Raw genomic sequence first — 27084 nt, 5'->3', positions numbered from 1 at the left:
GAACTGAGTAAGAAAAATCAACAACTCTGTACGTTTGTTTGTCTAACATGGATTCAGCCAAAGGTGTCCTGTTACTTTTTGGCTTAAAACTGTTCAATTGTAGCATAGGAAATATCATATTTATGGGTCAGGCATTAACTTAACCTGTTAGTGAAATGGATGTCTTGGCGGTGAAAAATACAGGCAAGTTTTGCTCTGTGGCTACTACTCAGAAGAAGGACTTTTAATAAATTTTAGGCTTTACACAGTTAATTGTTCACTGCCTCTGCCATATGCAAACTTGTAAACCTGATGGATATCATACATGCATAACTGAACCTCGTACCAGAGCTGAGCGTGACTCACTGATGGAACTTGGATGTTTTCCACTGCGAAGTTGTGTGGTCTTAGCCACAGTAGCAGCACTGCATCAGTTTTCCTATCCTAGTAACACTAAGGTACAAGGAAATGAGTTGGAATCTGTGAAAGAAATATAGTAACACAAATGACAGTCTTTTTCTCCTAGTATTTTTGGCTCTATCTCGATTGCAACCTAGGTTCAATGTGGTTAACCATATTTGAAAGAAGCACAAAAATGTTTGACGTTGAGAATTCTGGTTTCCTTACAATGAAACCAGAAAATATGTTTGTTTATTTCAATTACAGTCATTTCCATTTTTCCATATTATTAGTCATGAATCCAGGTAATTGGCATGATTATAGCCTATTTTGTGGGGCTATTATGCCTGCTTTTTTTTTTATTTCATTTTTTTTTTTGGCCTTCTCCGTGTTTAAACAATTAAGGGTATGTTCACGTCAAGTCTCTTTCCAGCAGTCAAAAACGTATGTTTTTTTGAGAAGAAGACTCTTTTGGAATCGTTTTTTTTTCTCTAGAGTTTTGTAAACTGAAGTGTATTTTTATAGCATTTTTTGGTTGTTTCCTGAGAACTTTTTCAAAATTTTTCACTCTGTATTTTTTGGAGTGATTTATTTTTTTAGTCTTTTTGGAGCATATATTTACTTGCATTTTTAGGACAGATTTTTAAATCCATTCAGCAATTAAGTAAAACAATCATTAGCAGATTTTTTAGACCCTTAGGTGCTTCCGGGTGTCTTTTTAACCACCCTATTGACTTTCATTCTAAAGTATTGAGCGTCTGAAGAATGTATGTTACTTCTTTTTAAAGGCTTTGTCTTTGAAAGCCTGATGCGTTTCAAAGATTTTTAATAGTAAACACATGAACAGCAAGTCACTTTCCAATACAAATTAAAAGATCCATTCTTTTGACCATTTTGTTAGTGCTTTTTCTACCATTTTTTTCATAGGCTAGCTCAAAAAATTATGGAAAAAGAGGGAGTGTGAACATACCTTCAAAAGCTTTATTTAAGTCTTTTAAATAGGTGCTAGGTCAACCGAAAACAAAAAAAAATTATGGAGATGAAGAGTATTAATTAAAAAAAAAATCCAGAGAAACATTTTATTTTCATCTGTTGCACATTTCCTTGCAATGCTGGAGCTCTGAGTTCAAACCCCACCAAGAACAACATCTGCAAGGAGTTTGTACAAGTGCATCTCACTAAATTAGAATATCATCAAAAAGTTAATTTATTTCAGTTCTTCAATCCAAAAAGTGAAACTCATATTATATAGAGTCATTACAAACAGAGTGATCTATTTCAAGTGTTTATTTCTGTTAATGTTGATGATTATGGCTTATAGCCAATGAAAACACAAAAGTCATTATCTCATTAAATTAGAATACTTTATAACAACAGCTTGAAAAATGTTTTTAACCCCTTCATGACCGGAGCATTTTCTGTTTTTGCGTTTTCGTTTTTTGCTCCCCTTGTTCCCAGAGCCATAACTTTTTTTTTTCGGTTAATATGGCCGTGTGAGGGCTTATTTTTTGCGGGACAAGTTGTACTTTTGAACGCCATCACTGGTTTTACCATATCATGTACTGGAAAACGGGAAAAAATTCCAAGTCTGGTGAAATTGCAATAAAAGTGCAATACAGCAGTTGTGTGTTTTTTGTTTTTGTTTTTTTTACCAAGTCCACTGAATGCTAAAACTGACCTGCCATTATTATTCTCCAGGTCATTACGAATTCGTAGACACCAAACATGTATAGGTTCTTTTTTATTTAAGTGGTGAAAAAGAAATCCAAAGTTTGCTTAAAAAAAATGCCATTTTGCGAGACCTCTAGCGTCTCCATTTTTCTTGATCTGGGACCAGGTGAGGGCTTATTTTTTGCGTGCAGAGTTGACGTTTTTATTGATACCTTTTTGGGATAGATGTGATGTTTTGGTCACCCATTATTGCATTTTATTGCAATGTTGCGGCAACAAAAAAAAACGTAATTCTGGCTTTTTAGACTTGTTTTCTCATTACGCCATTTACAGATTGGATTAATTCTTTTTTTATATTGATTGGGCGATTCTGAACCCGGCAATACCAAATATGTGTATGTGGTTTTTTTTTTTATTGTTTTATTTTGAATGGGGCGAAAGGGGGTGATTTTAAACTTTTTATATATTTTTTTAATGGTTTTTAAAAAAAAATGTTTTTTTGCTTGCTTCTATAGTCTCCATGTGAGACTAAAAGCAGCACTTGCCTAATCGGCTCTGCTGCATACAGGCGATGAGCAGATCGCCTGTATGTAGCAGATTTGCTCACTTGCTGGGCGGCGCTCATAGCAATCTGGGCATGACAACCACAGGGGTCTGTTGCAGACTCTGGGTTGTCATGCCAACCCATCGTTCACCCGCGATCATGTGATGGGGTCACCGATGGACGGAGTTAGTGATGCGCTTCCGTCCAGCGCGGCGCTATTAAATGCCACTGTCAGAGATTAACAGCGGCATGTAACTAGTTAACAGCCGCGGGTGGATCGCGATTCCACCCGCGGCTGTTGCGAGCACGTCAGCTGTATAAATCAGCTGACATGTGCCTGGTTCAGTGCGGGCTCAGCGCCGAAGCCCGCTCTGAACCGGGGGTTCCAAAGTGGTACGTACTGTTACGTACCACGTCGGAAAGGGGTTAAAATCCGAAATGTTGGCCTACTGAAATGTATGTTCAGTAAATGCACTCAATGCTTGATCGGGGCTCCTTTTGCATCATTTACTGCATCAATGCAGCGTGGCATGGAGGCGATCAACCTGTGGCACTGCTGAGGTGTTATGGAAGCCCAGGTTGCTTTGATAGCTGTCTTCAGCTCGTCTGCATTGTTGGATTTGGTGTCTCTCATCTTCCTCTGGACAGTACCCCATAGATTCTCTATGGGGTTAAGGTCAGGTGAGTTTGCTGGCCAATCAAGCACAGTGATACTGTTGTTTTTAAACCAGGTATTGGTACTTTTGGCAGTGTGGACAGGTGCCAAGTCCTGCTGGAGAATGAAATTTCCATCTCCAAAAAGCTTGTTGGCAGAGGGAAGCATGAAGTGCTCTAAAATTTCCTGGTAGACGGCTGCGCTGACTTTGGTCTTTATAAAACACAGTGGACCTACACCAGCAGATGACATGGCTCCCCAGACCATCACTGATTGTGGAAACTTCATACTAGACCTCAAGCAGCTTGGATTGTGGCCTCTCCACCCTTCCTCCAGACTCTGGGACCTTGATTTCCAAATGAAATGCAAAATTTACTTTCGTCTGAAAACAACACCTTAGACCACTGAACAACAGTCCAGGTCTTTTTCTCCTTAGCCCAGGTTAGACGCTTCTGGTGTTGTCTATTGGTCATGAGTGGCTTAACACAAGGAATGCGACACTTGTAGCCTATGTCTTGGATACGGCGCTGTGTGGTGGGTCTTGAAGCAATGACTCCAGCAGCAGTCCACTCCTTGTGAATCTCCCCCAAATTTTCGAATGGCCTTTTCTTAACAATCCTTTCAAGGCTGCGGTTATCCCGGTTGCTTGTGCAACTTTTTCTACCACACTTTTTCCTTCCGCTCAACTTTTCATTAATATGCTTGGATACAGCACTCTGTGAACAGCCAGCTTCTTTAGCAATGACCTTTTGTGGTTTACCCTCCTTGTAGAGTGTGTCAATGACTGCCTTCTGGACATCTGTCAAGTTAGCAGTCTTCCCCCATGATTGTGGAGCCTACTGAAACAGACTAATGGACCTTTTTAAACGCTTAGGAAGCCTTTGTAGGTGTTTTTTGGTAATTACTGTAATTTACTGAGATAATGACTTTTGTGTTCTCATTATCTTCAAGCCATAATCATCAACGTTAATGACTCTATGTAATATATCAGTTTCACTTTTTGTATTGATGAACTGAAATAAATTAACTTTTTGATGATATTCTAATTTAGTGAGAAGCACTTGTATGTTCTCTCCATGTTTTTGTGGGTTTCCTACGGGTTCTTCGGTTGGCTCTATATACGGTAAATGAGTAAAAAAATGTCATGTTATACGACAAAACTTTAAAAAGTTTGTCTCATTTACACTGAGGAATGTGGTATTATGAGACGATCATTTGAATGAATAGTTGGGTCAGCCAAAGCAGTAGCTGATCTTACAGAGAGTTCTGTCTCGCAGAGCGAGAGCTGGAGACAGGTACCCCTACCCCCCTATTATTTTTATTTCCAATATAGAAGAAACCAGACATTTACTCACTAATCTCATACCTGGACTGAACTGCAGCTCCCGATTTTCTATATTCTGTCAAAGTCTCTCTTTCCATTTCTCAAGTTTGAATTGCTACAAAGTACTAGGCAACAGGCTGCTAATGAAAATCTTATAGAAGTGGCACTATCACTCTTACTTAATTTTCTTCTGAATAATTCCAGAACATGTTGTCTCTAATTTTGCCTTGTAGTTTCAATTCAGGGGCTGCGGTCTCCTTAGTGGTCAGATACTTGCCTTTCTCACATGCTGTGAGAAGTAGTGCATTTGAAGACATGCAGGGAAAGCAATCTTTACATTTATTGTGTCATCGGATTTATGTGGACAGAATTGAAGTATAGCTTCCTTGTGGGAAATTGAGATTTCACTTAGTAGTGGGTGGCATGCAGTTGTGTAGCTCATTTCATATTTTTTCGACTGGCTAACATATATAAATACATATACACATAACTGCACAGAGACTTATACGTTTGTTTAAAAAGGAGCCCTCCAACCCCAACAATGGTTGCATTATGTCTCCCTCTTTTACAGGGAATATTGCAATAAAGTCTTAAAAAGTAAGTTCTGTTTACTAAAAGTAAAAATCACAAAAATGAAAAGTATAGACAGCAGAACGAGTCACATTTACCAGAGGTTGCAGGGTAGATATTTGACTGAGCACAAGTGCTACCAAACACTTAGCCAGATCCTGACCCTCAACAAGAAGTCTTAAAGCTGGGTAATGCAGAAGTTGCCTACTCCTATGTGTTGCATTGTAATGGCAGTTAGCGCAGTGGCTCGTCAGGCATTAGTGTGGCATAATAACCAAGTGTAACACAAGAACAGTGACTTCATAGCTAGTGATTGTTTGGGAGATTCTCCCCAAGTCAATAAACACCTTTTTCTTGGTATTATTGTATTGTCGGAGTTGCTGCTAGTAGGAGAAAGGGCTTTGCATAGTCCTTAAAGAATTAATATGAACTGAGTTGCTGGTGATATGACTGAGTAATGGATCAGCTTAGGCTAGTTGCTGTCACTGTTCTCGCACCTCCTGGTAGTAATCCTAAAACTTTGAAAGAAATTGTTTTCCTAAGCTTAGAAAAATATTAAGATTTGAGAGTTGTCAGTGATTGATACCTTTTAATGGCTAACTGAAAAGATTGTAACAAATTGCAAGCTTTCGAGGCTACTAAGACCTCTTCATTAGGCTTAGATGATCATTTCCTTTTTGTAATTTTTAAAATGTAAAAAATGACTTTTTTTTTTTTTTTTTGCCTAAAATAGAAAGGAAATGTGTCATCTGTAACTTTAGGTATTTTAGAGTTCATTTCATCTTCAACTTGCTTAACTGTTCACAATGACAGTAATTTTGTCCAGGGGTGCCCACACTTTTACATGCCACTATACATCCAGTTGCACAGTGTGTGGGACTTCCATGTGGCAAGTTGCAGCTAGTTAAAACCTAACGGCACTATTGTGGCTGGGACAACCCAGGCTTGTTGCCTGTCCTTAGCAGTGGTTTCCTAGCAGCTATTTTACCATGAAGGCCTGCTGCAAAAAGTCTCCTCTTAACAGTTGTTGTAGAGATGTGTCTGCTGCTAGAACTCTGTGTGGCATTGACCTGGTCTCTAATCTGAGCTGCTGTTAACCTGCGATTTCTGAGGCTGGTGACTCGGATAAACTTATCCTCAGAAGCAGAGGTGACTCTTGGTCTTCCTTTCCTGGGGCGGTCCTCATGTGAGCCAGTTTCTTTGTAGCGCTTGATGGTTTTTGCAACTGCACTTGGGGACACTTTCAAAGTTTTCCCAATTTTTCGGACTGACTGACCTTCATTTCTTAAAGTAATGATGGCCACTGCTTTTTTCTTGCCATAATACAAATTCTAACAGTCTATTCAGTAGGACTATCAGCTGTGTATCCACCTGACTTCTGCACAACACAACTGATGGTCCCAACCCCATTTATAAGACAAGAAATCCCACTTATTAAACCTGACAGGGCACACCTGTGAAGTGAAAACCATTTCCGGTGACTACCTCTTGAAGCTCATCAAGAGAATGCCAAGAGTGTGCAAAGCAGTCATCAAAGCAAAAGGTGGCTACTTTGAAGAACCTAGAATATAAGACATATTTTCAGTTGTTTCACACTTTTTTGTTAAGTATATAATTCCACACGTGTTAATTCATAGTTTTGATGCCTTCAGTGTGAATGTACAATTTTCATAGTCATGAAAATACAGAAAAATCTTTAAATGAGAAGGGGTGTCCAAACTTTTGGTCTGTACTGTGTGTGTATGTAATATATATATATATATATATATATATATATATATATGTGTATATATATATATGTAATATAATATTTATATATTTATTTATTACCATAATAATTGTACATGATTTTTGAGCTAACCTATTATGACCTGGTTTTGGATGGGACAGACTGGAAGAGTTTATTCTGTGTCTAACATTCTCCCTTTTTGTGTTTTTATGTTCTGATTCTCCATTTTTTTTTTACACTTTTTGGGATTTGTTTAATACCATTACTAGGCCACTTTCACATATAATTTTTTTTTAATATTTTTGCGATCTGTTATTTTTGCAGATAGATCATGGACCCATTACAAAGAATGTGCCTTTTTACATGTACTTTTTTTTTTTTTCGTCCTCATTTGCCTGTAAAAAAAAAATAAAAATTAATGGAGACTTATCCTACTTTAATCCGTGTTGTGGATCAAGTCAATGACCTCATGAAAAAAAAGATGCACACGGATATCATCCATTGCGGTCTGTATTTTATTGTTTAATGGCTGATAAACGCAAAGATTTTTTATTTATACCTGAAAAACAGATGCAACAAGTATTGTAAAGCTCACACACAGACCAAACATGGGTCCAACAGACTGAAATAAAAACACTCAACATTCAAGAGAGACCATTATAGGTTTTAGTTACAATTGTTATCTACAGAATTTATAACAAAAAATAACATTAACCCTTTGTAAATAATGGTCTATGTACCCACAGAGCCTGTTTTGTCATCTCCTTTCTTCATCTGGAAAAGGAGAGGAAGACGGTAATATTTTTGCCGAACTTGGCTGTACAGCTACTGACTACTATGATAAGCTTTTGGAAAACGTAAGTGTATGTAACATTGTGTCTAACCTGTTTTATGCTGTGTTTGCACCTTATTCGTAATGCAGACAAACCATGATTATCTCCATTGCATACTATCAAAGACTGGTTTATTTCATGAATAAAACATGACCGCTGCATAGAAATATATGCTGTCACGCTCAGGTCAGGAGAGCCGACGACCAGTCCAAGCATTGTGATGCGATCGTCATCTGTGTTATACGGCCGTCTGCACCCTTAGGAAGCAGTTGCTACATGTGTGCTGTGAATGGATGACTGCTGTACAGTTGTACATTGGGGCCTTACCCAAATCGTTTCCTCTTGTCAAACTTTGATCAGTGCCATAAGGTTAAAGAGGTCCGCTACTTTTACATTGATGGTAGGGTTGAGCGAGTATGTTCTGTCCGAGTATGCTCGGGCCGAGCTCCGAGTATTTATAGCTGCTCGTTGATATTGTTGAATCGCTCCCGTGTGCATGATTTGTGACTGTTTGACAGCTTTATTACATGTGAGGAACGTGTAAGAAATAATTCCTCACATGTAATAAAGCTGTCAAACAGTCGCAAATCATGCACACGGGAGCGATTTAACCTTATCACCGAGCAGCTGTAAATACTCGGAGCTCGGCCCGAGCATACTCGGCAAAAGCTCGCTCAACACTAATTGATGGCCTATCCTTGGATAGGTCATCAATGTCTGATCGGCTGGGGTCCAACACCCGGCACCCCCGCCGATCAGTCGTTAAGGCCAACCTCTTTAAGGCCAAAATGTGCTTTTGATGTCAACTATAAAGAACTAAACCTTAATGCAATTGGCTATGTGTTTTTTTGGGGGGGACTTTATGCATAATTGCATAAACAAACATGCATGGCAACGCCTTTTTGGACTGCATGACCCAATATTAATAGGTCTGTTTAATCAATGTGTAACGCCAGGGATAACAACCCTGATTTGCTTCTTGGAATGAAACTGATTGTTTACGCAAAAGTCAACCTCATTTTTTTTTTTATGTCCATTTCATGGCCACACCGTTTGGCATTACCCTTGACACCATTCCCACCCTAAAAGACTAAGGCAAATGAACACTATATATGGTCATCATAATAATCATATTTTGCCCGAATTTAATAAACCATGGGTCAATCAGACACTGACTGCACAATTACAGTCGGGTATGTTTTACTCTGAAACTTTGCAGCATTTTAGAGAAGACATACTTTGAGTAGCTGGCTGCTTCTCTACGTTCCGCTCCCCTAGACTGACAGAACTCTCCGTACACACCGATAGGGACTGACTTGTCGGTGTAGGGGAGTGGGGTAGGGAGAATCCAGTCATCCCAGCCACCAGATACACCAGAGCAGTTTAGCAATACAGGGTAGGGACTACTTTGATGTGGACGGTGTTTCCTCTCTTAGCAGCACTGTGTTATTTTAAATGTTTCTATATATGTTTAATAAAGTGATATAGTTTGGATATTAAGACTCTGGTCTACTGGCTGCCGTTTCTAAGCTCAGGTTTTGTGATATTGAGTCATCCGAGATGCATTATTCCCAGCCGGCTTCTCAGAGTATGCATTCTCTAAAACAATACAATTTTTACTTACCTAGTTTGCACTTATTATACATTAGATATATATATAGCGTTCGGTTAAAAATGTACAAAGAAACTCACTATTTGCTTTAACTATATATTTTTTGTTCTCTCTTGATAGGTCATTTCATCAATAATTAAGCAGCTTAGACGAAGTCATCAAGATAACAAAATTCCGTATGTTTTGCCTTTAATAATCATAATTGTAAAGATTTGAACCAAATTTAAAAATGATTTCACCCTTTGCAGTGCAAATTATAAAACCTATGTCAAATTCGTAGGAAATTCATTTGAAGATTTTCTGTGGATTTGTGGAAAATTCTGCAGAAGAGAAACAGAAAAACTCCCGGTTCATACTAAATATATGCACAATATCTGTCACCGTAGATCCAGAATAATTTGGGGCATTTGAACCAGTCCAGTTTTTCATTTTTACCACTCATTTATTAATTTTTTTTATGGAATTTTTAAAACCCTAACATCCGTGTACAATATATACGAGATCATTGATAACATTAAAGCTGTATTCCGGCCTGAGGCATACTGGATAGGTGGTGAATGCTAGATCTCTAAGGTCTTATAGTTTGGCCCCCTACCAATTCTTTACTTTCTTTAGAACTGGTATATAGGAGCCTATATACTCCCTTAATTTGTGCCTCTTTTGTTGTTAGGATATAGATAGTATTAACCCCTTAACAACCGTCGATACTGATTAAAAAGGCGGCCATTAAGGGGCCTTATTACCTCATTGCTGTTGTAAAACTGGGGGTAGCTGAGACCCTGGAGAACATGCTCAGAGCTGTTTTTCCGGTCCCCGATCATGTGATCGCCGTTATTCAGTGAATAACAGCGATCACGGGATAAAAACTGTGCCTGGGGTTACAATGATTTCTCTCTCCTTTGACATGATATACATATCAGAGGAGAGAGAAATGAAGCCCTCCGAGCTCCCCCACTACATCCGCTGTCGCTTGGAACTCCTGATCCGTACCTCCGTACCCCGGCCCTCCGTCCTCTTCCTGGAAAAAAAAAAAGACGAGCGCATGTGCAGTGCGCCCACTGAGATCTGCCGGCCGGTACCCGGCAACAGTAGGGAATTTTTCCTATTGGTTCCTTTTGATCACTGTGATAGATGCTATTACAGTGATCAAAAGCAAAAAAAATAGTAAATCAAATCTCCTTTTGTCACCCCCTTGGTTAGATAAAAATTCTAAAATATTTTTTTTCCTTCTTTGCTATTAGACTTGGGGTTGGGGTTGTGTTGGGGTGTAAACAAATAGTGAAAATGGCCAGCACATCCTAAATAATGTGAACAGGAGCCAACTAAAAGAATTCAAACTATAAAAAAGGGTCAAAGTTGCCTCCTATTCATTGCTCTAAGACATTAAAACTGCATTACTGCAATGGAAAAATAAGAAAGCGCTACAAAATGTACGCATGAAATATTTCAAAAAAAATTTCTTTAATATTAATATGAAAAATTATAGTAAAGGAAAGCACTTAGCACATAGATTGGCCAATATATATGTGCCCAACAGCCAGCGTCAAGGCGTCTTTCATTGTTGAGTCCCTGTCCTGCTTTGTCACCTGACAGGGGTTGTGTCAATATTGGGTTGACAATATAAGGTTTTAACGCTATGGATCAGTGTAAATGCTGTATATACACACGTTTTAATTACTTTTGCAACAAACTTCACAACAAATTTACCTATTCAGTATCAATGAAATGTAAGGCTCTGTTCATATCTGTGCCGTAGTTGAGGATAAAAATGGAAACTATAATTTGGTGCTAAATATTACTTCCTCTGATGGAATGTAACTACTGTGAACTGTGAACTCTCTGCAAGGGCCTGGGCAGGCACTAGTGACCAAGCTCCATTAAACCTGCTGTATATTAAGTAATATGAAATATGAATGACAGCAGATAGAAAAAGCAAGTCATTTTCATGCAAACTAATTAAAGCAATTTAATAACTTGAGAATACTCTTTTAAAATTGCTCAGGAGATGAGTGATACTAGAAAGTCATCAGTGACCTTAAAGTCAAATACATATTATTGCTCGAATGCATTGCTACAGAGTGTTATATAGTTTAAACCCTTAATGACATATAATGTACAGGGTACATCATATCCCGTCTCCCTGTCGCTGATACGACTCACAAGCCGAACCTGCATCTTTGTCGGTAGATGATGGCTGATAAAATCAGCCATCATCTGCCTCTAACAGCCGCTCATTCAATCTGTGACAGCGGCATTGACATTCACTGTCAGGAGGGCGCGATGTTCTATGTGCCCATTTGTGTGCCCATGATCGCGGGTGGGTTACCATGAAGACCCTTGTGCCTCTCATGACTGTTCTCCTGTGAGAGCCACAATGTAGCTGGCTTTCATAGGAGACTGTAATTTTTACTATATACATCAATGCTATGATTTTGCTGTATATAATACAAGTGTTCAGACGATCTCGGGTTCAAGTCCCCTAAGGGGACCAACAAATACAGTGAAAAGTAAAGAAAAAAAAAAAAATTTTTTTTGAAAAATATACAGTACAGACCAAAAGTTTGGACACACCATCTCATTTAAAGATTTTTCTGTATTTTCATGACTATGAAAATTGTACATTCACACTGAAGGCATCAAAACTATGAATTAACACATGTGGAATTATATACTTAACAAAAAAAGTGTGAAACAACTGTAAATATATCTTATATTCTAGGTTCTTCAAAGTAGCCACCTTTTGCTTTGATGACTGCTTTGCACACTCTTGGCATTCTCTTGATGAGCTTCAAGAGGTAGTCTTTTGATGCCTTCAGTGTGAATGTACAATTTTCGTAGTCATGAAAATACAGAAAAATCTTTAAATGAGAAGGTGTGTCCAAACTTTTGTTCTGTACTGTATATGAAGAAAATAAAAAAAAATAAAGTAGAAGTTCAAGTCACACCCTTTTCCCCTATTAAAAATTAAGAAATAAAAAATGTGCATATTTGGTGTTTGGCAAAGTACAATCTCTCAAAATATGAAATAAATTAATCTGATCAGTAAAATAAAAAGTAAAAAATCAAAACCTCAGAATTGCGTGTTGTTGTTTTTTTGACTGCTGCAAAACATTGGCTCGGGGTGCAAAAAACAAGTCCTCGAATAGCTCCATACTCGGAGGATTGAAAATGTTACGGCTCTGAGTATAATTTACAGAATAAGTAAATTATTATTATTTTATTATTATTTATTTATTTTTTACAAATTTCTGAAGGTTTTTTTTCACCATTTAAATAAGACAAAAACTATTCATATTTGGTATCCGCATAATTGTACTGACTTGGAGAATCAAGTTGCCAGGTCATTTTTACCGTAAAATGAACACTGTAATTAAAAAAAAAATTACAGAATTGCGCTTATTTATTATTTCGCTTTCCAGTACATCACATGATAAAATAGATGGTGTCATTCAAAAGTTTAACTCGTCCTGCAAAAATCAAGCCCCCACACAGCTATGCTGACAGAAAAATAAAAAAGTTTATGGCTCTTGGAATAAGTCGAGGAGAAAACGAAAGCGCAAAAACGAAAGATCGCCATGTCCTTAAGGACTTTCGTGTGGTCCTTAAGCCAGTTTTTCAGTCATGAGTCTCCATATACAGTCATGAGAAAAGCTAAGTACACCCTCTGGTTTTACATATCAGGGCATAATATATATAAAAAAAAAATTGGACAGTGCTTAGACAAAAGGACTATGGAGTCTCTCTGCCCAATAAGTTTAGATGGTGTAGATTTTTCTTTCTGTCTTCTTGAAGGACAAGGATGTGCCATATTTATTTAGAGGTGCGTGCACCTTTCACTAAATTTGACACATCTTGTTCCAGTGCACTTTAGATTAGAACTGGCATAGGAAACGCCAGTCTTAATATCTTCCTGATCCTGGTATTGTCTAGCCCATTTTCTTATATGTATGGATACTATAATTATATTGATTTTAGAAGACTAGAAATGGTTACTTTATCATAAATCCCTATTTTTATTTTTCATGCCTTTTTCAATAGAATCTTGGCTGAGCGAGTACGCTCAATATGCATTGGATGTATTCCTATTCTTACCTTGTCTGAAGTAGCCCCATTGCTGGAAGCTTTACTATGCTACCATGGACCCCAGCCATATGAAGTTCTTGACAGTCATTTCTTATGTGCTGTAAGTGATGCAGTTCAAAGGTATGTAGGCATGGATTTCCTGTTTTAAAACCTCTTTTGCCCTTTTATGTTACTTTTTTTTTGCTTTTTCAAGTGTTTATATAACTAGTACACACACCACATTTTTAAAAGCACTTAAAGTGATTGACCAACTCCATTTTTGTTGTATTTAAATGAAATATTATAAAATATCTTCAGTGCTAATTTTTTTTATACAGAGCTTCAAACCTCCTGCATAACCATGGATCTAAAGGGGTTGTCCCTCAGGCGGCTTATTTTGTAGGCCTCCTAGTTTTCCACTATTAATTTCACCCCCTTTCATATGTCCTATCTCTTTTTAACAATTTTTTTTTAATATACTACTCTTACATGCCCTGCTCTTGTAAGATCATCTCTATGTGGGTCATCTATCCTTCTGTTGTGATTCTGGCTCTTGTCACTTCTGTCCTGGAAACCAGAATCGGACGAACTGAGTAGCACGTTATTGGCGTGGGCTACCTCTGTGAGTGACCGGAGTCTGGGCACGCATGCTCAGATAAGATTTCACTCTCCTCCTGATCCTGTCAATGTTTTGGAGCACCGTCCCTTCAGCTGAGAAGTGCTGCGATGTGCTGCTTGTTATTAGAAAGCAAATCACAGAGCTTGTTAGCTGAAAGGGTAGCACTTCAAAGCCTCGGCAGGATCCAAGCAGAGAGAAGAGTGAAGCCTGCTCTGAGCTCGGTCATGTGTGGTGCAGACTAACTCTGCCAATGCTTTGAAGTGCCATCCCTTCAGCTGAGAAACCCTGTGATATACTTTTTGATAGCAAGCAGCACATTGCAGCGCTTGTCAGTTGAAGGGACAGCACTTCAAAGCATCAGCAGGATCCAGGCAGAGGAGGAGAGTGAAGTCTGATCTGAGCTTGCGTGCTCAGACTCCTGTCACTAACAGAGGTAGCCCCACCCCAACCAATGAGTTGTGCTACTCAGTTTGTCCGATTCTGCTTTCCAGGCCTGGAAGTAGCGGAGCCAGAATCACAACAGAAGGATAAATGACTCAGAGTGATGAGCTTACAGGAGCAGGCCAGGTAATAAAAGTACAGTACAGACCAAAAGTTTGGACACACCTTCTCATTTAAAGATATTTCTGTATTTTCAAGACTATGAAAATTGTACATTCACACTGAAGGCATCAAAACTATGAATTAACACACGTGGAATTATATACTTAACAAAAAAGTGTGAAACAACCGAAAATATGTCTTATATTCTAGGTTCTTCAAAGTAGCCACCTTTTGCTGTGCACACTCTTGGCATTCTCTTTATGAGCTTCAAGAGGTAGTCACCGGAAATGGTCTTCCAAGAATCTTGAAGGAGTTCCCAGAGATGCTTAGCACTTGTTGGCCCTTTTGCCTTCACTCTGCGGTCCAGCTCACCCCAAACCATCTTGAAATTTCCATCTATCTTAACCCTGGATTCTCCTTCAGCCTCTATGGCATAGTGCCTGAATCACATCTCTTAACCATGTGCTTAAAGGGGTTGTCCGATGGTCAAATATTTATTTTTAAGGTATGTATTGAATAAAAATAATAAACTGATACATACTCCCCTTCTGGTACCCCTGCAAATCCAACTCTGGCCGTTCCAAAACTTCTGCTGGTGCTCCAGAAGTGTTGTCTGCCCCATTTTGAAGTCCCAGCTCTGCTGCAGCCTGTAGTGGTTAGGTAACTACACTGTGTGCACAATTATTAGGAAATTTTGTATTTTTGATGATTTTTTGGTCAATCCAGAAGGTTAATAACCTGAATATTTAAGGAGAATATCTATTGTATGTGTGCAGAATTATTCTGGAACTAAATGGAAAAAAAATATATTTTCATCTGTTTTTTTTTCATCTTTTAAATTGAGAATAATGACCAAACAAAATGTACAAAAATACATTTCTGATATTTGAAAAAGAATCTCAGTGACCAGTATAGTCACCCTTCCATTCAGTAACAGTCATAAGTAGTGTTGAGCGAGTATGTTCTGTCCGAGTATGCTCAGGCCAAGCCCCGAGTATTTACAGCTTTATTACATGGGAGGATATGTATAAGAAATAGACCTTCCTCACTTGTATTAAAGCTGTTAAACAGTTGCAAATCATGCACACGGGAGCGATTCAAACATAACACCGAGCAGCTATAAATACTCGGAGCTCGGCCCAAGCATACTCGGCGAAAGGGTTAATAGAACATACTCGCTCAACACTAGTCATAAGCCTTCCATCCATGGAGTCTGTCAGTTTCTTGGAGACACTTCAATGGAGTACTTTAATGCATGCGATGGAACATTGTCCAGCATAAAAATCATGGTTTTCTTGAAAGATGAAGACTTTTTCCTCTATCACTGGTTGAAGAAACTGTCTTCTAAAAACAGACAGTAGGTTTGAGAGTTGATTTTGAGTCCATCTGCACCCCGAAAAGGTCCAACTAGATCCAACTTATCATTAATATTATCAGACCATAGCAGTACCTCTCCTCCACCTTGCTGGCCTCTGTGCCCATTACTGATCCAGCCACTGGCCCATCCATCCGGTCCGTCAAGAGTCGCTCTCATCTCATCAGTCCATATAACCTTTGTAAAACCTGTCTTCAGATATTTCTTGGCCCAGTCTTGACGTTTCTCCGTCTATGTCTTGTTCAGTGGTGGTCGGGTTTCAGTCTTCCTTACCTTGACCATGTCTCTGAGCAGTGAACACCTTGTACCTCTGGACTCCAGGGAGGTTGTAGTTCTAGAATATGGCAGCACTGGAGGATAATGGATTCCTGGTCACTTCACGTTTGATTCTTCTCAAATCTTTAGCAGTTAATGTGCATCTTTTTTCCTCAACATGTTTTTACGACCCTGATGAATTATTTGCAACAAAACTTCTGATGGTTCTGTGATCACCTCCCAATATCTTAGTCATTTCACGAGTGCTACATCCTTCTCTAAGACTTTTAACAATTTTGGACTTTTTAGTCAGTTAAATCTCTCTTGTCCCATTTTTCCTGAGTAAAACAAGCGGCCTAATAATTCTGCACACCTTGATAAAGGGTGTCGTATTCTTAGGCCGCACCCTGCCTCATTACACAAATACACATCACCAGATCTGCTCCATCCTATAAGCATTCAAGGTCATACAGCGCAGAGTTGGAAAATCTACATAAAAATAATGATATGGTCAAAATACTCTTTCCTAATAATTGTACTTACGACGTACAAGAGCGCACCATCGAAGAAACTTCCAATGACGCGCTCTTCTAGTCAGGTGACCACTGCAGCCAATTACAGGGGGCAGTCCCCGCTTCCGAAGCCAGCGGAGACCTCCAGAACGGCCTGTGCTGGATCTGCAGGTGGGCCAGAAAGTGAGTATGCCTCCTTTTATTATTTTTTTTAATAAATCAATGCCTAAAAAATGTATTTTACTGTTGAACAACCACGTGAAATGACAGCCACAGATCATTCTTCTTTTGCCATATGATGTAACAGACTTCTCTTCAGAGGAAAAGGGAATGATCAAGAATGACGGAGCCCTCACTGATCGACCACCTATTCTCAGCCCTTTCAGGGGCTTGGAAGCTTGTATTCTACAAGCAGTTTTTTCTGTTTTCGTCAGCTACTGGTTATATAAGGCTTTTTTACCTACATGTAGCTACAGTATGTAGCTTAAGTAACAAAGTCTTGAAAACAAAGGAACCCGTAGAATTGTTGTTTGTGTATATGCTTTCTGTAGGTGGGGCGAAAGCATTGGAGAGAGCGTTTAATTCAGTCAGTTATTCAGCATGTGATATTTTGTGTGTAACACTATTGCCATCTAGTGGCCACGGCTAAAATTGGTCATTTCACTGTCACTCTGATTTGTAGTAAAATGCTATTCACATCACATTTAACATTTACTGAGCTATATATTAGTTTACTGACAAGTACACAAACGCATATCCTAAAGTTTTCATAGGTTTCTACTAGGATATCATATGCCAAAAGTTCAGACCTTTTTTTTTATTATTATTTTCTTGTTTCATTATTATTCGTGAGCTCAGATGCAACGTTCCCCTACGCAGATAAATACAAATGGGGCTTTTTTTCCAAACTTTATTTAATGAATATATTTCAAAAAGAAAATGTAGGGTAGGCAAGGCAAAGCTGCATTTGCCAAAGATAACATATACAATGAGAAAAGAGGTAGAGAAGAAACAAAACAGTTAGGGAATGGTGGGGTGATGGGAATGGGTAAAATATTGTGTTGTATTTTTTATAATAGCCGAAAATATAATTGCATACATGGCAAGCGGATGTGATGCATAGCTTGTACAAAGCTAATGAGGAAAATATGAGGTCACATGAAGAGAAGGAGACATATATATGAGGATATATACACTGAATAGAAAGAATATGGTAAATGGGTTATCCATCCTTAGACTAGGGTCACGTGAGCGTATATGCTCTCATTCGAGAGACTCTGGTCGATTATGCAAACCACACTGTGATCATAGTGTGATCTTATTGTTTTGGATGAGCAGAAGACAGAGAAAAAAATATCTCCATCTTCTCCATTCTGTCAGTCCGTGGAAATTGGACTACACTCAGATGTCATCCGAGTGCAGTCCATTGGTTTCCATGCACTCGTTGACTTGCATGGTTGAGTGCCATCCGAATATTGGATCAAACTTGTGCATGCAGCAAATTTTTTTTTTCCCCCCGGACTGACTCTGTCCAAGGGAAAAATTGGACATGTGCACAGCCCCATGGACGACCATTGTTCCAGGCGCGATCCGATGTTTTGTCGTATTATTGGTCTGGTCGTCTGCACAAGCCCTTAGGGTAAGCCATAAACATTAGGTAGGTGTGAGTCTGACGGTCAGCTCCCTCATTGATCAGCTATTAGAAAAGGCTGCAGTCTGGTTCGTTCTTGCCTCGGCCTGATTGTTTTTAGCCTTTGTTCAGGATATTGCAGCATTTTAGAATTTGTTTCAATGCGACATCCCTGCAATATCTTAATAGCACCTAAAAAAAAATATGATCGCTGGTGGTGCCGATAGTCACACCCCCACAATTTTATATTAATGGCTTATCCTAGCAATAAGCCATCAATTTTTAGAGGTTGGAAAACCATTCTAGGATGAGTGATTGACTCCAGCCTTAGCGCATTAATAATCCTCTAGAGACAATAGAATATAAAAAAACATAAATTACAAAGTGGAATTACTTCGAGTTACACAGAATTTAGGTATCACTGTTTCATAGTGGGATATGCTGACGGAGCTAGTAATGTGCCTTTCTCTTAAAAATTAAGCAAAAGATCTTTAGGGTTTCACACGGGCAGACAAACCATTGGTGCAACCTGTGCAGGTAAGGGGGCCACATCCACTGCCAGCGCAGGAGGAATTATGCATTATGATGATCTATTGCATGGCCCATGTATTGTTTTTGCACAGTGGTCCTCTTCTGTCTGTCCTCCCTGGTTTCACATTTAGGAAACTTGTCCTAGATGCTGACTATTTTTTAACCTCTTTTTTTTTTTTATTTTTGTATCTTGGCTAATGTTCTTTTGGAAAAAAGACTGGGGAATTTCTTTTAAGATTCCAGTGCATGTGAATGGGGCTTCCACAACCCCTTTCACGTGCAGCACACGTTAACAGTGCCGATTTTCCTCCATGCCACTGCGTGTGACAATATTGAGCATGTCCAGAGCTTTTCTGTGTGACATCCGAGAAAATAATCGATTATCTCCCTTAAATAGGAGAAATCCTCATGTGGATCCCAGCTAATATGAATGTAGCCTCAGATTTCTGCTATAGACCCTTCAGTAAAATATGTATGATTTGCATTCTTGATCTGTGAACTTAAAGCATAACCATTGTTCAAATTTTTATTTCATAAATCAATAGTAAATGTAAAAAAAACAACTTTGTAAAATATCAGAGAAATCTGCTTCTTTCTCCTCCAGGAATGATCAGTCATTCTCAAAATTCTCAATTCCCAGGTAACCTCTGTATTCAATTAAGACAGATTTTCCTATTACTGAGATAGGAAGTGACAGTTATTACTGATAAGACTCTATGTATACGGGAAGGAGAGGAGAAGGAGGAGCTCTGCCTTTAGCCCTTCCCCTCTACATAGAATCTTATCAGCACCAACTGTCACCTCCTCTCTCGGTATTGTAAAACTTTGTCTTAAAGGGGTGTTCCCATCACCAAGATCCTGTCTCAATATGTAGTAGGTGTAATAATAACAATATTAGCAAATAGGTAGTAAAATTAGTAATGTAGTATACCTTTGCAGGACCTTAGGTATCCATGGTTACGACCACTGATATAGTGACAGCTAGTTGCTAGTGGTCGTAACCATGAATATCTAAGGTCCTGCAATGCCTGCACATAAGGAAAAGAGATCTAGTGAATCAGAAAAACTATACTACATTTCTAATTGGAGCTATCTGCTAATATTATTATTATTACCCCTACTACATATTGGGATAGGATCTTAGAGATGTGAATACGCCTTTAATTCAGTACAACTTTTACCTGGGAATTGAGAATTCTGAGAATAAATGATTAGTCCTTGTGAAGAAAGAAGCCATTTCTCTAAAAAGATATATATTACAAAGTTTATTTTTCACATGTGTTATTGATTTATGTGTAAAAAATTAAAATGACGCCTACTCTTTAATACCTTACCAACATATAATGTACAGATAGGTCATGCCGGCTCCCTGACTTGGAGGGCTTAGCTCGGGCCGCAGCTTTTAACCTGTTAAATGCTGCTGTCAATCTCTGTCAAAAGCATTTAAAACGCGTTGGCAGGGGGGAGCGCAGCATTTTATGCACTCATCGGCGCCCCAGTAATGAGATTGTGGGGTGCCAATGGGTTGCCATAACAACCCGGGGGTCTGCTGAAGACCCCCGTGCCTGTCATGGCGGTACTTCTGTGAACGCCAGCTTCTGTCTGATGTTCATAGGAGACTGTGATTTCTTAGGTTATACAGCAATACTTTAATATTGCTGTATATAGCACAAGCGATCGGATTATCGCAGGTTCAAGTCCCCTAAGAGGAATACAGTGAAAAATAATGTTTTTAAAAAAATAATAAAATATTAAGTATTTAAAAAAATTTAAATATGAAAAAAAATTATCAACGTTCAAATCACTATCTTCAATTAAAAATAAAGAAATGAAGGTAAATATAAAAATACACATGTGGTTACGTCCCTAAAAGTCTATCAAAATATAACATTAACCTATAATTTCATTTTCTGGCGACATCAACATCTCAAAAAATTGCAAAGCATCATATCTGGAAAACGTAAATGGTCTTGGAAAATGGCAACACAAGGAAACTTTTTTTTTTTTCCTACAAATTTCTGAATTTTTTCACCACTTAAATAAAAAACAAAACAAAACTATACATGTTTGGTATCTCCGTAATCATATTGACCTGGAGAATCATGTTTCCAGGTAATTTTTACTGTATAATGAATGCTGCAAATATAAGACAATTGTAGAATTGCTCTTTTTTTTTTGCAATTTCGTCGCACCTGGATTTTTTTTCCGTTTTCCAGTACATTATATGATAAAATGGATGGTGTTATTCAAAAGTACAACTCATCCCTCAAAAAATAAGCCCTCATATGGCTATATCGATTGAAAAATAAAAAAGTTATGGCTCTTGGAAGAAGGAGAGGAAAAAATGTAAACGCCTAAATGGAATATTGCCATGTTGGGAAGGCACTAAGGCCCCACCATACATATTAGACTAACAATATCAGCGGGCTCAGTTTAAACCCTTAATAACCTGAGGCGTATTAGTACGCCCCAGGCCATCACCCCCGGTTCAGCACGGGCTCCGGCGCTGAGCCCGCACTGAACCGAGCACATGTCAGCTGATTCTTACAGCTGACATGTGCCTGCAACAGCCACAGGTGGAATTGCGATCCGCCTGCGGCTGTTAACCAGTTAAATGTCACTGTCAATCTCTGACAGCGGCATTTAACAGCGCTGTGCTGGAAGCGTGGCATTAGCCCCGCCCATCGGTGACCCCTTCACATGATCGCGGGTCATCGATGGGTTGGCATGACAGCCCAGGGTCTGAAGCAGACCCCTGTGGTTGGCATGTCTCGCTTGCTATGAGCGCCACCCAATGGTTGGCACTCATAGTAAGTGAGCATTTCTACTGCATACAGGCGATCTGCTCACCGCCTGTATGCAGTAGAAGCAATCAGACAACTGCTGCTTCTAGTCTCCTATGGAGATTATTGAAGCATGCAGAAAGTGTAAGAAAAAAGTTAAAAAAAAAAATTAAATAAAAAAATAAGTTTAAATCACCCCCCTTTGCACCATTCAAAATAAAATTATAAAAAAAAAAACCCATATACACACATTTGGTATCGCCACGTTCAGAATCGCCCGATCTATCAATATAAGAAAAGAATTCATTCGATCGGTAAACGGCGTAACGAGAAAAAAATTCTAAATGCCAGAATTACGTTTTTTTGGTCGTCGCAACATTGCAATAAAATGCAATAATGGGCGATCAAAATATCACATCTGCCCCAAAATGGTATAAAAAAAAACGTCATCTCGACTCGCAAAAAATAAGTCCTCACCTGTCCCCAGATGCCGAAAAATGGAGACGTTATGGGTCTCGGGAAAATGGCGCCATTTTTTATTTTTGTAGCAAACATGTTTTTCACCACTTAAATAAAAAAGAACCTATACATGTTTGGTGTCTACGAACTCGTAATGACCTGGAGAATAATAATGGCAGGTCAGTTTTAGCATTCAGTGAAAGTGGTAAAAAAAAAAAAAAAAACAACTATGGATTTGCATATTTTTTGCAATTTCACCGCAATTGGAATTCTTTTCCTGTTTTCCAGTAAACTATATGGTAAAACCAGTGATGGCGTTTAAAAGTACAACTTGTCCCGCAAAAAATAAGCCCTCACATGGCCATATTGACCTAAAAATAAAAAGGCTATGGCTCTGGGAATAAGGGGAGCAAAAAATTAAAACGGAAAAACCTAAGGTCCTTAAAGGGTTAATTTGTATTGGCCCCCCAACACTGCCCCGACAGATGACCTTGGGGGAAATAACATGTCTGATTTCAGACTGCTGATACTTTTGTTCTCAGCAAGATAATCCGCCATAGGAGTCTAAGGACATGGCCCAACTATCGTATTCGGTCAGTATTTTTTCTCTGGAGTGGGAGCCAAAACCAGGAGTGGGTGATAAATGCAGAATTGGTGACTTGTTCATATTATACCTTTTCTCTGATTGTTCCTCACCTGGTTTTGGCCCCCACTCCTGAGAAAAAATACTGACCCAATACTGACCAAATACTGACAGTGGGGCCGTGGCCTAACCGCAACTCTTTCAAAGAGAATACAGGAGCGCTTTGTAGAGGATGAACTCCTGTGCATGGAGGAGTCGAGAGAGATAGCTGCCAGATGAACAACAGCTTGCATTTGGGGCTTCTTAAGGCCCCGTCACACTTAGCGACGCTACAGCGATCCCGACAACGATACGACCTGTCAGGGATCGTTGCTGTGTCGCTAAGTGATCGCTGGTGAGCTGTCAAACAGGCAGGCTCACCAGCGATCAGGGGAGCAGCGACATCGTGGAAAGAATCTTTCCACGATGTCCTGCTCCTGGTTACCAGCCTGCTTCTTGGTAACCATGATAAACAGCGGATTACTAGGGGCACAAGCGCACTTAGTAACCCGCTGTTTATCATGGTTACCACTCTGCTACGGTGAGCGTAACCTCCCACTCACCGTAGCAGAGTGGTAACCATGATAAACAGCGGGTTACTAGGTGCGCGTGTGCCCCTAGTAACCCGCTGTTTATCATGGTTACCAGTCTGCTACGGTGAGCGTAACCTCCCGCTCACCGTAGCAGAGTGGTAACCATGATAAACAGCGGGTTACTAGGTGCGCGTGTGCCCCTAGTAACCTGCTGTTTATCATGGTTACCAGCCTGATCGCTGGTCCCACTGGTCACACACAGCGATGTGTGCTGACCAGCGGGAGGGCAACGACCAAAAAATGGTCCAGGACATTCTGCAGCGATCAGCGACCTCACAGCAGGGGCCTGATCGTTGCAAAGTGTCACACATAGCGACATCGCTGGTGAGGTCGCTGTTGCGTCATCAAAACCGTGACACAGCAGCAATCTCGCTAGCGATCTCACTATGTGAGACGGGGGCTTTAGCCTTAAACCTATCTTTTAAAGAAAGGGAGCTCGGAATACAAAAGGGAACATACAAAGCTTTATCTGTGTATAGACTTTTTCTATTCTGCTTTATCTAGGCCTGATAATGTCTCTATCTGTCATTAACCCTCCCCTCAGCCTTTAATGATAATGAGATGACTTTATTCATTCTTTTCCAAGGTGTATTTGAAAGCTGAAAAGTTTGCAGTAGAAAACTCCTATATTTATGGGAAACCTGTCAAATGCTTAATAGCGCCCTCTTAGGGAGCAGCATGCAGTGGTGACAAGCAGTCTTGAACATTGTGTCTCTTTTATGATTACAAGGTCATTTGTTCAACTCATACTTTAATCCTAACAGCTTCTGGCAAGCTCTGTGCAAAACGAGTCCGATGTATTCATGATTTTCAGGCTTCCCCCTCTCTTAGGTGCTGTTAAAGAAAACCTTCCAGCATGATTTTGTCATGTAAAGTAAAGACATGGCTGTAATGGTGCTGTAATACTGATTACATTTACAGGTGCATCTCACAAAATTAGAATATCATCAAAAAGTTAATTTATTTCAGTTTTTCAATACGAAAAGTGAAACTGATATATTGTATAGAGTCATTACAAGCAGAGTGATCTATTTCAAGTGTTTATTTCTGTTAATGTTGATGATTATGGCTTCCAGCCAATGAAAACACAAAAGTCATTATCTCAGTAAATTAGAATATTTTATAACAACAGCTTGAAAAATGTTTTTAAAATCCGAAATGTTGGCCTACTGAAATGTATGTTCAGTAAATACACTCAATGCTTGGTCGGGGCTCCTTTTGCATCAATTACTGCATCAATGCGGCGTGGCATGGAGGCGATCAGCCTGGGGCACTGCTGAGGTGTTATGGAAGCCCAGGTTGCTTTGATAGCAGCCTTCAGCTCGTCTGCATTGTTGGGTCTGGTGTCTCTCATCTTCCTATTAATAATACCACATACTATGGGGTTAAGGTCAGGCGAGTTTGCTAGCCAATCAAGCACAGTGATACTGTTGTTTTTAAGCCAGGTATTGGTACTTTTGGCAGTGTGAACAGGTGCCAAGTCCTGCTGGAGAATGAAATTTCCATCTCCAAAATGCTTGTCAGCAGAGGGAAGCATGAAGTGCTCTAAAATTTCCTTTTAGACGGCTGCGCTGACTTTGGTGTTGATAAAACACAGTGGACCTACACCAGCAGATGACATGGCTCCCCAGACCATCACTGATTGTGGAAACTTCACACTAGACCTCAAGCAGCTTGGATTGTGTGCCTCTCCACTCTTCCTCCAGACTCTGGGACCTTGATTTCCAAATGAAAATTGGAACACTGGGACCTTGTGGAGTGTGTCAGTGATTGCCTTCTGGACATCTGTCAAGTCAGCAGTCTTCCCCATGATTGTGGAGCCTACTGAAACAGACTAAGGGACGTTTCTAAACGCTTAGGAAGCCTTTGCAGGTGTTTTTTGTTAATTATTCTAATTTACTGAGATAATGAATTTTGAGTTTTCATTGTCTGTAAGCCATAATCATCAACATTAACAGAAATAAACACTTGAAATAGATCACTCTGTTTGTAATGACTCCTATATAATGAGTTTCACTTTTTGGATTGAACAACTGAAATAAATTAACTTTTTGATGATATTCTAATTTTGTGAGATGCACCTGTATATATTTTGTGGTGGTTCTTTAATCACCATTTGAAGCTTTCGGCTAATTAGATTTTGGTGCACAGGGGCCGGACGGTGCACTGGGTCTTCTCCTTCTGCCTCCAGTTTGTGAATAACCTGCTGCCTCAGTTTGAAATCTCAGCAATGACCCCTGACCTTCACAGACCGGAGGCAGTCGAGGGGTCGGGGAATCACGAACACGGAGGAGAAGACCCAGTGCACACTCCGGCCCCTGTGCACCAAAATCTAATTAGCAGAAATCTTCAAATGGTGATTAACTACAAAGCTGATTTCTTCACCAGAAAAATCAATGTAATCAGTATTACAGCACCATTACAGCCATGTCTTTACTGTACATTACAGAATCATTCTGACAGGTTCTCTTTAGAAGATTCTTTCGTATGAACAGTAATGAGAAAAAATAATTTCAAATTTAGCGTGATCCAGATTGATAGACGCACTCCTTATAGTTTCAATGAGAAGCTTGAATTCTCTGTCATGCACCATACACGTCACAACATAGAACGTAATTCAGGTAGTAGATAATTGAGAAGAAGCTGGATATAACCCAGTGACCCAATCGTTGGTATAGAACAAATGTCATTCTTCTGCCTGCGGAGATAAGATGTGTTCTTGTAAGATCTGCGGGCATTCCACTGACGGTACAGTTATTAACACTGTTACTGTAACAGAAGCATTATATTAGGAATCCCGTTGTGACTACCGTATATCTCTATGAGGAAAAGATGTAATATCCAGAATCCCAGGAGATGGGTCTCTGATGTCAGAGTGTACGAACAGTAAGAAGCTTGAAGTATTCTGACAGGAAGTGTCTTTCTCCATTTGTGGCGCTGCTTCTCATAAGAAATGATTACTTTTAAATTGGTTTGTATTTTCCTTACAAATGAAGGAAGAAGATTGCGCTAAGTGAATCAGCAGTACTTAGCTTGTGGCTTCGCCATTTGCCGAGCCTGGAAAAAGCAGTGCTGGGTCTATTTCAAAGATTAATCGCTCTCCAAAGCAAATCATTCACAGAAATGGAACAGATAATAAAAGATTCATACTTGGTAAGTGCTCGTGTCTCAAAACACGTCATAATTTCTAATGGTTTCCCTAATGATTTTACAGATTTTACATATATATCACATATTTATGATGAAAGTTTTCTGTCCTTAATCTGTGAGCAGTAATTAAAGTTGAGTGCTAATTAGAGCACCCCTGAAAACATTAAAAAAAAAAGAACACCGAACATGCTCCATAAAAAATTAGAATAAAGTACCTTTCCGACCACCCTCAGCTCCTCTATCACCACTCCCCGGTCGCCCATACGACATGCTACTGCCAAACGAGAATGCAACCAATCTAGCCAATCACTGGCCACAGGAGTGGACAGCACATCCCCACTGCAGCCAGTGACTGGCTGCAGAGGTCACATGTCCAGAAAAGAGCTGGCGCGCCACTTTAGCCGATCACTGGCAGGGTATTGGTAAGATAAATATACTGTGTTTTATTATGTTAGAGCAGGGTGAAAGGGTTTAAAATAATATTTTTCAGGAATACACAACCAACATATATTTAGTAAAATCTATTTCAGGATCTTATATTTTGGTAACTGGTTGATGAGAGCATTTATTCTACTTTTACATGGCTATACTCCTTGCTTCAGAAACATAAAGCAGCATTAGCGGCTCATTACTG

The 27084-nt window shown here is 39.4% G+C and overlaps 1 protein-coding gene across 2 annotated transcripts in view; it reads left to right on the top strand.

The window, feature by feature from the left end:
* FANCC (FA complementation group C) overlaps nt 1-27084 on the top strand; it is a 269767-nt gene that overhangs the window by 106425 nt on the left and 136258 nt on the right. For both annotated transcript variants that reach the window (XM_073670977.1, XM_073670976.1), the window contains exons 5-8: nt 7618-7728; nt 9437-9492; nt 13355-13519; nt 26297-26453. In XM_073670977.1, coding sequence (XP_073527078.1) covers nt 7618-7728; nt 9437-9492; nt 13355-13519; nt 26297-26453 — 489 coding nt within the window. The remainder of the gene's footprint in view (nt 1-7617; nt 7729-9436; nt 9493-13354; nt 13520-26296; nt 26454-27084) is intronic.

Source organism: Phyllobates terribilis, unplaced genomic scaffold (assembly GCF_046119375.1).
Source record: "Phyllobates terribilis strain yellow unplaced genomic scaffold, ASM4611937v1 Scaffold_1__5_contigs__length_1240528914, whole genome shotgun sequence".
NCBI classification, from domain to species: domain Eukaryota; kingdom Metazoa; phylum Chordata; class Amphibia; order Anura; family Dendrobatidae; genus Phyllobates; species Phyllobates terribilis.
This window is presented reverse-complemented; position numbering and strand designations above follow the sequence as displayed.